We start from the raw sequence: 10,175 nt of genomic DNA on the forward strand, positions 1-10,175 counted from the left end.
GATGGGACGGCTGGCTGAGTGGTGCCATAAGAACGAACTCACGCTTAACGTCAACAAACCAAGGAGCTAATCATTGACTTCAGAAAGGGGAGGTCAGGAAACCACAAACCAGTTCTCATTGGTGGGTCAGAGGTGGAGCTTCAAATCTCCGATGACCTGTCCTGGGCCCAGCACATAGATGCAATGATGAAGAAGGCATGCCAGTGCTTCTAATTTCTTAGAAGCTTAAGGAGATTTGGCACGTCACCAAACACTCTGACAAACTTCTACAGATGCATTGTTGAAAGTATCCTGACTGGTTACATCACGGCCTGGTACTGCAATTCCAACGCACAGGAACGCAAGAGGCTGCAGAGAGTAGTGGACACAGCCTGGTCTGTCACAGGCACAACCCTCCCCACCACTGACAGCATCTACAGGAGGCGCTGCCTCAAGAAGGCGGCATCTATCATCAAGGATCCCCACCATCCGGGCCGTGCCCTCTTCTCGCTGCTACTGTTGGGCAGGAAGTACAGAAGCCTGAAGTCCCACACCACCAGGTTCAGGAACAGCTACTTTTGTACAACCATCAGGTTCTTGAACCAACCTGCACACCCCTAATCTTCAGGTATAAGATAAAGGAGCCTGAGGGCACGTACCACCAAACTTAAGGACAGCTTCTACCCCACTGTGATAAGACTATTTAACGGTTCCCTTATACGATGGGATGGACTCTGACCCCATGATCTACCTTGTTGTGACCTTGCACCTTATTGCATTGCACTTTCTCTGTAGCTGTGACACTTTACTCTGTACTGTTATTGTTTTTACCTGTACTACCTCAATGCACTCTGTACTAACTCAATGTAACTGCACTGTGTAATGAATTGACCTGTACGATCAGTATGCAAGACAAGTCGGTACAAGTGACAATAATAAACCAATACCAATACCAATAATCACTACCTCAGCAGCAGAACACTAAGGACCACCTCTTGCACTACCACGGACTTGTCTGTGATTGCGTCTTTGTTCTTTTTTGCACTAATATCTGCCTTTTTTTTAACCTGTATGGTACAATTTATGTTCTATGTGTTGTCTACCTGCCTGTGATGTTGTTTTTCTGAGACATTCTCTCTTCTTCCCCCCTCCCATCGGGCAGAAGATACAAAAGCCTGAAAGCACGTCCCACCAGGCTCAAGGACAGCTTCTACCCTCCTGTTATAAGACTATTGAACGGTTCCCTAGTACGACAAGATGGACCCTTGACCTCACAATCTACCTTGTTATGGCCTTGCACCTTATTGTCTACCTGCAATGCACTTTCTCTGTAGCTGTGGCACTTTGTATTCTGTTATTGTTTTTACTCTGTACTACCTCAGTTCACTGTGTACTGAATTGATCTGTACGATCGGTATGTAAGACAAGTTTTTCACTGCACCTCGGTACAAGTGACAATAATAAACCAATACCGATACCAAAAGATGAAGGCAAGTGGTGCATAGGGTAGAGTTCTTTTTAATAAACTTGCAGAGAATATCTCACAATACCTGTAATCGATCAGCTCCTGACATTTGGTGAGTAATCTCTTTCTCTGTCCTCTGATTTAGTTTTTAACCTTGAATACGCGGGGATAATAAAAAAGGCCAGGAAGTGTGTCTGACCAAAACATGCAGCAGCATGGAAAACTCCCCCAGTCCCCTGGAAGCAAACATGCAAAATCTCCCCCTCCCCTTCCCACTCATCTCCCCCCTCCCCTCCCTTACACCCTCCTGCTCCCTCCCCTCCCCTCTCTTTCAATCTACCCCAACCCCCATCTCCCACTCCCCCTCTGTCCCCCTCTCTCCGGTCGAGGGGCTCGCTGCTCCGGCTGGGCACCGTCTCCCGAGGAGTCAGCCATCTTCTCCTCGGCGGAGGAGACGGTGGCGGCGAGGGTTCACTCGATCATGATGTGGACGAAGAGCGAGGCAGAGGGCAGGGGGTCACCGTTGACAGACAGCAGATGGATGTGGCGGTATCCTGAGGGGAGAGCAGAGAGAGAGAAGCTGTCACTCCACTGGGAACTTGCACAGTTCCTCAAACACCTGGCATCCCTCGGAGACTGGAGTGGAGTTGCCCCGTCCCAACATCCCTGCCCACTCACCTCACCTCCTCCCCCACCCATCTCCCCCCATCCCCACCACACCCATCACCCATCCCAAACAACTGTCCGCACTCCCCCCACAACTTCCACACCCATTGCCCCCTCTCCGTCCCTCACCCCTTTCCAACCTATCCGCCCAACACCTCTCCCCAATACACACACCCAACCGTCGCGCTCTCCTCAACACACCCTCGAGAAGGCAACGTCCATCATCAAAGATCCCCACCATCCGGACCGTGCCATCTTCTCACAGCTCCCATCGGGCAGGAGGTACAGAAGCCTGAAGTCCCCACACCACCAGGTTCAGGAACAGCTACTTCCCTTCAACCATTCGGTTCTTGAACCAAACGGCACAACCCTAATTCCTACCTCAGTGTAGCAACACTGGGACCTCATTGATCACTTTGCACTAAAATGGACCTTGTTTTGTTTTTAATTGTGTTCTTTCTTGTAAAGGTTATGCATGATTTATGTTGAATTTCTGTTTTTCTTGTGAATGCTGCTTATCTGATGCTGTGTGCCTGTGCTGCTGCAAGTGAGCTTTTCATTGCACCTGTGCATACACGTACCTGTGCACACATGTACCTGTGCACACATGTACCTGTGCATACACGTACCTGTGCACACACGTACCTGTGCACACATCTACCTGTGCACACATGTACCTGTGCATACATGTACTTGTGCATACACGTACCTGTGCACACACGTACCTGTGCATACATGTACCTGTGCACACACGTACCTGTGCACACACGTACCTGTGCATACATGTACCTGTGCACACATGTACTTGTGCACACATGTACCTGTGCATACATGTACCTGTGCACACACGTACCTGTGCATACACGTACCTGTGCACATGTGTACCTGTGAACACATGTACCTGTGCACACGTGTACATGTGCACACGTGTACCTGAGCATACATGTATCTGTGCACATGACAAAAAACTCGACTTTGCCTTTGACCCCCCCCCCCAAAGCAACACAAACCGACTCTGTGATTCCTCCCTGCCCATCCATTCCACATTTAACCTGCCCCTCGCTCCCACATCACTGCTCCCTCTCCCCCTTTGCCCAAATCTCATCCTCCTGCACATTACCCTCGAGCCTCCCCCTTATTTTCTGCTCCTCACTCCCTCCCCAACCTCCCCTCCTGCCACCTTTCTCCATCAGTCTCTTCCAGTTTCAGATTCCATCCCAGTGTTTCTTCTCCCCCAACCCCCTCATAAACAGCCCCTCAGCATCTTCATCCTTGATCATCTCCCACCCCAACAATGCACTTTATCCATTAATTCCCCCACCCCCCCTTGACTTGCCTCTACAACCCTTCCCGTAATTACTTCCCCCTTCACCCTCTTTAATTTATCCTTAAACTTCTTCAAACGCTTCACGACACTCCTTGGAATACAGAACCAGGCCCTTCCGCCCACCTCGTCTGTGCTGACCACGATGGCAAAAGAAACTATTCCCATCTGCCTGCACAGGATCCATCTCACGGAGCGGAGTGGAGAGAACTCCAGGAGACCAGCCCCTTCCTGCAGAGCTGCAGGGATGTAGGTTGACGGCACTGATCACAAAGGTGTGGGAACCCCACCCCTACAGCCAGATGTGGAGGACCCACCCCTCCTCCACAGCCAGATATAGAAGACCACCATTACTACTACGGCCAGATGTGGTTGCCCCGCCCCTTATTCCACAGCTAGATGTGGTACCCCCCCCCCCCCTTCTTTACAGCTAGATGCAGGCCCCACCCCTCCTCCACCTCCAGATGTGGAAGCCCCACCCCTTATTCCACCAGATGTGCAGGTCCTGCCCTTCCACAGCCATATGTGGAAGCCCCAACCATCTACAGCCAGATGTGGAAGATACATCCCTCTACAGCCAGATGTAGGAGCCTGCCCTTACTAAGGGACCCTCCCCTTATTCCACAGCCAGACATGGGAGACTATCCCCTTATTCCACGGCCAGATGTGGTAGACCCTCCTCATATTCCAGACAGATGTGGGGGACACCTTATTCCACAGCCAGATGTGGAAGCTCTGCCCCATCCCATAGCCAGATGCTGGTTCCCCACCGATCCTTGACAGCCAGATGTGATCCCACCCCTCCACAGCCAGATGTTGGTCATACAACTGGCCAGATGTGGAAGCCCAACCCCTTCCTCCACAGACAGATGTGGGAGGCTCCTGCTTGCTGGGGGCAACTCCCCACCTCTCGGCAGGAGTATGTGGGACACTGGTGAAAAAGCCAGTGGGTGTGGTTGGGGTGGGGATGTGGTTGGGGTGGGGTTGGGCTGGGGTGTGGTTGGGGTGGGGTTGGGGTGGGGAGTGGTTGGGGTGGGGTTGGGCTGGGGTGTGGTTGGGGTGGGGTTGGGGTGAGGATTGGGTGGGTCTAGGGTGTGGTTGGGGTGCGGGTGGGGTGGGGGTGTGGTTTGGGTGGGGTTGGGGTGGGGTTGGGGTGTGATGGGGTGGGGTTGGGGTGGGGGTGTGGTTGGGGTGGGGTTGGGGTGGGGGTGTGGTTGGGGTGGGGTTGGGGTGTGGTGTGGTTGGGGTGGGGTTGGGGTGGGGGTGGGGTTGGGGTGTAGTGGGGTTGGGGTGGGGTTGGGGTGGGGTGTGGTTGGGGTGGGGTTGGGGTGGGGGTGTGGTGGGGTGGGGTTGGGGTGGGGATGTGGTTGGGGTGGGGTTGGGGTGGGCTGTGGTTGGGGTGGGGTTGGGGTGGGGAGTGGTTGGGGTGGGGTTGGGCTGGGGTATGGTTGGGGTGGGGTTGGGGAGTGGTTGGGTTGGGGATTGGGTGGGTCTAGGGTGTGGTTGGGGTGCGGGTGGGGTGGGGGTGTGGTTTGGGTGGGGTTGGGGTGGGGTGGGGTGGGGTTGGGGTGGGGTTGGGGTGTGATGGGGTGGGGGTGTGGTTGGGGTGGGGTTGGGGTTGGGGTGGGGTTGGGTGGGGTTGGGGTGGGGTTGGGGTGTGATGGGGTGGGGTTGGGGTGGGGGTGTGGTTGGGGTGGGGTTGGGGTGGGGGTGTGGTGGGGTGGGGTTGGGGTGGGGGTGGGGTGGGGTTGGGGTGGGGTGGGGTGTGGTTGGGGTGGGGTTGGGGTGGGGGTGTGGTGGGGTGGGGTTGGGGTGTGATGGGGTGGGGTTGGGGTGGGGTTGGGGTGTGGTGGGGTTGGGGTGGGGTTGGGGTGGGGTTGGGGTGTGATGGGGTGGGGTTGGGGTGGGGGTGGGGTTGGGGTGTGGTGGGGTTGGGGTGGGGTTGGGGTTGGGGTGGGGTTGGGGTGGGTATGTGGTTGGGGTGGGGTTGGGGTGGGGTTGGGTGGATGTGGGTTGGGGTTGGGGTGGGGTTGGGGTGTGGTTGGGGTGGGATTGGGGTGGGGTTGGGGTGGATGTGGGTTGGGGTTGGGGTGGGGTGGGGTTGGGGTGTGGTGGGGTGGGGTTGGGGTGGGGTGGGGGTTGGGGTGTGGTGGGGTGGGGTGTGATGGGGTGGGGTTGGGGTGGGGTTGGGGTGGATTGGGGTGGGATTGGGGTGGGGGTGTGGTGGGGGTGTGGTGGGGTGGGGTTGGGGTGTGATGTGGTGGGGTTGGGGTGTGGTGGGGTGGGGTTGGGGTGTGGTGGGGTTGGGGTGGGGTTGGGGTGTGATGGGGTGGGGGTTGGGGTGGGGGTGGGGTGGGGTTGGGGTTGGGGTGGGGGTGTGGTTGGGGTGGGGTTGGGGTGGGGTTGGGGTGGGGTGGGGGTGGGGTGGGGGTGTGGTTGGGGTTGGGTGGGGTGGGGGGTGGGGTTGGGTTGGGGTGGGGTTGGGGTGGGGTGGGGGTGGGGTGGGGGTGTGGTTGGGGTGGGGTTGGGGTGGATGTGGGTTGGGGTGGGGGTGTGGTTGGTGTGGGGTGGGGGGTGGGGATGTGGTTGGGGTGGGGTTGTGGATGTGGTTGGGGTCAGTTTGGGGTTGGGGTTGGGATGGGGTGTGGTGGGGTGGGGGTGGATGTGGGTTGGGGTGGGGGTGTGGTTTGGGTGGGGTGGGGGTGGGGATGTGGTTGGGGTGTGGTTGGGGTCAGTTTGGGGTTGGGGTTGGGATGGGGTGTGGTGGGGTGGGGGTGGGGGTCGGGAAGCTGTTGGGAGCTGGGCTGTTGGGTCAGGCTCAGAGGGAACTGGGGAAGTACTTGGGTGACGGGCTGAGCGGGGAGGGGTGGGACCGACCGCACAGAGCCAGCACGGCCTCGATGGGCCGAGTGTCCTCCTCCTGGGGAGGTCAGGGTTGAGCCACACACCGACATCCCACATGTTGTTCTCAGGGTCTTGAGGCCAGAGGGCTCAGGCAGGTGGCTCCGTGTGACCGCGACGGGCTCCCTGGAGTGGCAGTGGGAGGGACGTCTGAGGCTTGTAGCGCTGGGGCAGACTCTCTACTCACCGCACCGGCCTCCCCCCTCCCCCTGTACCCACCCCCCCCTCACCCCCCCCCCCCATTTAAAGGGGCAGGGTCCAAGCACGGTACCGAGCTGTAGGCTGGTGAACGGCAGCGTGAACTGTCCGATGAAGTCATTCCTGGAGGAAGCGTCATAGTCCTCGACCAGGAATCGGACGAAGGCTAGCTCAGGGACGGACACGTCGAACTGGAAGGTCGTGTTCCACATGGGATTGAAACCTGGAACAGCGAAGGGGGCAACAGATCAGTCGCAACACGTACACCTCCCACAGCAATGTGGGTTCGAGTCCAGGCAGCGCTTGCTCGGAAGTAACTCTGGAAATATAAAACTCAATTATCATTAAACTCCACCTTATATACCTAGAGAGAGTTGTACAGCACAGATACAGGCCCTTCGGCCCAACTGGTCCATGCTGACCAAGATTCCCATCTAAACTAATCCCATTTGGCCCATATCCCTCTAAACCTTTCCTATCCATGTACCTGTCCAAGTGTCTTTCAAATGTTGTTAATGTACCTGCCTCAACCACGTCCTCTGGCAGCTCGTTCCATATACTGACCACCCTCTGGGTGAAGAAGTTAACAGAACATTACAGCACAGTACAGGACCTTCGGCCCACAACGCTGTGCCAACATTTTATCCTGCTCTAAGATCTATCTAACCCTTCCCTCCCACATAGCCCCCCATTTCTTTATCATTCATGTGTCTATCTAAGCCTCTTCAATGTCCCTAATGTATCTGCCCCCACAACCTCTGCCGGCAGTGCGTTCCACGCACCCACCACTCTCTGTGTAAAAAACTTACCCTGACCTCCCCCTTATATCTTCCTCCAATCACCTTAAAATTATGTCCCCTCATGTTAGCCATTGTCGCCCTGGGAAAAAGTCTCTGACTGTCCACTCGATCTATGCCTCTTATCATCTTGTACACCTCTATCAAGTCACCTGTCCTCCTCCTTCTCTCAAAGAGAAAAGCCCTAGCTCACTCAACCTGTCCTCATGAGACATGCTCTCCAATCCAGGCAGCATCCTGGTAAATCTCCTCTGCACCCTCTCTAAAGCTTCCACATCCTTCCTATAATGAGGCGACCAGAACTGAACACAATACTCAAAGTGTGGTCTAACCAGAGTTCTATAGAGCTGCAACATCACCTTGCAAAAGTTGCCCCTGAGGTTCGTATTAAATCTCTCCCTTCTCACCTTAAACCTGTGCCCTCCAGTTCTTGATTCCCCAACTCTGGGAAAAAGACTTTGTATTCACTCTATCTATGCCCTTCATGATTTAAAATACACATAGTTTTTTCAGAACTGTGCACTATAACCAGGTCTTTGGATGAAGTTTCGACGCTGATATGTGGAATTCAGGGTCAGATCCAGAGATGTATACTTCCAATCTTTGTGTCCAGGAACGTTTATGTTTATATACTGCATGCAGTCAGGGTAGACACTCGTTCAGTCTGTTGATCAGTTCCAGATATACATTTGGCCCCTATCAAAGTTGAATCCAACTAATTGCTTTCCTTAGCAACAAACAAACTGCTGGAGGAACTCAGCGGGTCAGGCAGCATCTGTGGAGGGAAATAGACAGTCGACGTTTCGGGTCGAGACCCTTCACCTGGACTGAAAGACCGAGGCGAGGTGGTGAAGGGAAGGGGTGGAGCAAGGGCTGGCAGGTGAGAGGGGGATCTAGGAGGGGTGATAGGCTGATGGAAGAGGGGACAGTGGAGATCACAACAGAGGCTGGGAAGTGAGAGGTGGAGGTGACAGAGGGCTGCAGATGGTGGGATCTGACAGGAGAGGAAGGTGGACCATGGAAGGGAAATGGGGTGGGCAGATGCGAACAGTGGGGGGAGGGGAAAGGAACAGGGTGATGGGGCTGGGGAGGGTGTAGGAGGAACTGGGTAGGTCAGGAGGAGAGAGAAGGGACAGTCGGGGAGAAGTTTACCTGAAATTGGAGAATTCAATGTTCATGCTGTTGGGCTGTAGACTCCCCAGGGTTTGGCCCATGATGTTGTGCCAAACTAATTAAACTAGTAAATAAACGCTTAACTAAACTAATCCCTTTTGTCTACACAATGCCCACATCCCTCCATTCTCTGCACATCCATGTGCCTATCTAAGAGCCTCTTAAACACCTCTATCGTATCTGCCTCCACCACCACCCCTGGCAGCGTGTTCCAGGCACCCACTGCTCTGTGTAAAAAACTTGCCCCACACATCTCCTTTGAACTTGCCCCCTCTCACCTTAAATGCATGCCCTCTAGAATTCGACATTTTGACCCTGGGAAAAAAGACACCGGTTGCCTACTGTACATATGTCTCTCATAATGTTATAAAATTCTATCAGGTCTCCCCTCAGCCTCCAGAGAAAACAACCCAAGCCTGTCCAACATCAGTGTAACCTGGTCAATCTTTCCTACATGGATAGGTGAGGTTTAGTGGGATATGGGCAAATGGGACTAGCTCAGATGGGCATCTTGGTTGGCATGGACGAGTTGGGCCGAAGGGCCTATTTCCGTACTGTGTGACTCTATGACTCTATTGTCACCCTGGACCTGACCAAAGACCATTAACCCCGGCCACACTGAAGCCACCCTACACTTACCGTTGTTGGAAATGTGTGCTGTTTCCTTCTTCGAGCTGTCATCTTTTACTCCAAAAACCTCCACGGTCACCAGGGGGTCCACAACCGAGCTGGGCTTCGCCATATTTGACTTCGGGAGCTGCTGGGCAGAGATGACCTGTGGAAAGGCAAGGACATGATGTGAAAGAATTGCGTGGTGCACCAGTAACGGCGTTAGTTAACGACTGGATAAAATTAACTGTCAGGGATTGTGTCGAGCCATTCCAATTGAAGAACAGCAACTTCCATACCCAGAGGTCGGGAATATTCCCCACTAAATTCAGTCCACAAAACATAACTGCCTCAGTGAATTCTGAAGAGGCTGGTTCCTCTTCCCAGGAGTACTGACCCTGGAGGAGGCGTGGGTTACCAGGTGACCTCTCTCTGCCACAAGAGGCTGAGTATATTCAGGCACCGGGGTTGGTGGACTGTTGGACACTGAGGGAACCAGCCTGCCCTACCAAGGTGGGACGGGAGAGTGGAGCTGAGCTGGAGGTTCAGGCTCTGTGGCCTGTCCCTGCCAATGTGTTGAAAATCACAGTAGTGCAGTGGTTAGCCTAACACTATTACAGCGCCAGTGACCTGGGTTCAATTCCGGCTGCTGTCTGTAAGGAGTTGTGTCTGCGTGGGTTTCCTCCGGGTGCTCCGGTTTCCTCCCACATTCCAAAGACGTACGGGTTAGGAAGTTGTGGGCATGCGATGTTGGCGCCGGAAGCGTGGCGACACTTGCGGGCTGCCCCCAGAACACTCTATGCAAAAGATGCGTTTCACTGTGTGTTTCGATGTACATGTGACTAATAAAGAGATCTCTCTCTCTCTCTCTCTCTCTCTCAACAGGCTGCAGATGCCGAAAACCTGAAATAAAAACAGCAAATGCTGGAAACACTCAGTAGGCCAGGCAGCGTCAGTGGAGAGAGGAACAATGTTTCAGATCTGTAATATTAATTCAGTCCACAAAACAGAATTGTTTAGCCTTGGAGCTGAAGAGTTGAGTTGGAAGGTTGCACGGGCAAGG

At 54.5% G+C, this 10,175-nt stretch overlaps 1 protein-coding gene across 1 annotated transcript in view; it reads right to left on the reverse strand.

Annotated features, from left to right (window-relative positions):
* Nucleotides 1–1,774: 1,774 nt before the first annotated feature.
* Nucleotides 1,775–10,175, reverse strand: part of plcd1a (phospholipase C, delta 1a) — a 101,362-nt gene continuing 92,961 nt past the window's right edge. The window contains 3 exon segments of the mRNA XM_052015397.1: nucleotides 1,775–1,998; nucleotides 6,607–6,756; nucleotides 9,143–9,278. Coding sequence (XP_051871357.1) covers nucleotides 1,916–1,998; nucleotides 6,607–6,756; nucleotides 9,143–9,278 — 369 coding nt within the window. The 3' untranslated portion in view covers nucleotides 1,775–1,915.

The sequence above is a fragment of the Pristis pectinata genome, chromosome 5 (genome assembly GCF_009764475.1).
Source record: "Pristis pectinata isolate sPriPec2 chromosome 5, sPriPec2.1.pri, whole genome shotgun sequence".
Classification (NCBI taxonomy): domain Eukaryota; kingdom Metazoa; phylum Chordata; class Chondrichthyes; order Rhinopristiformes; family Pristidae; genus Pristis; species Pristis pectinata.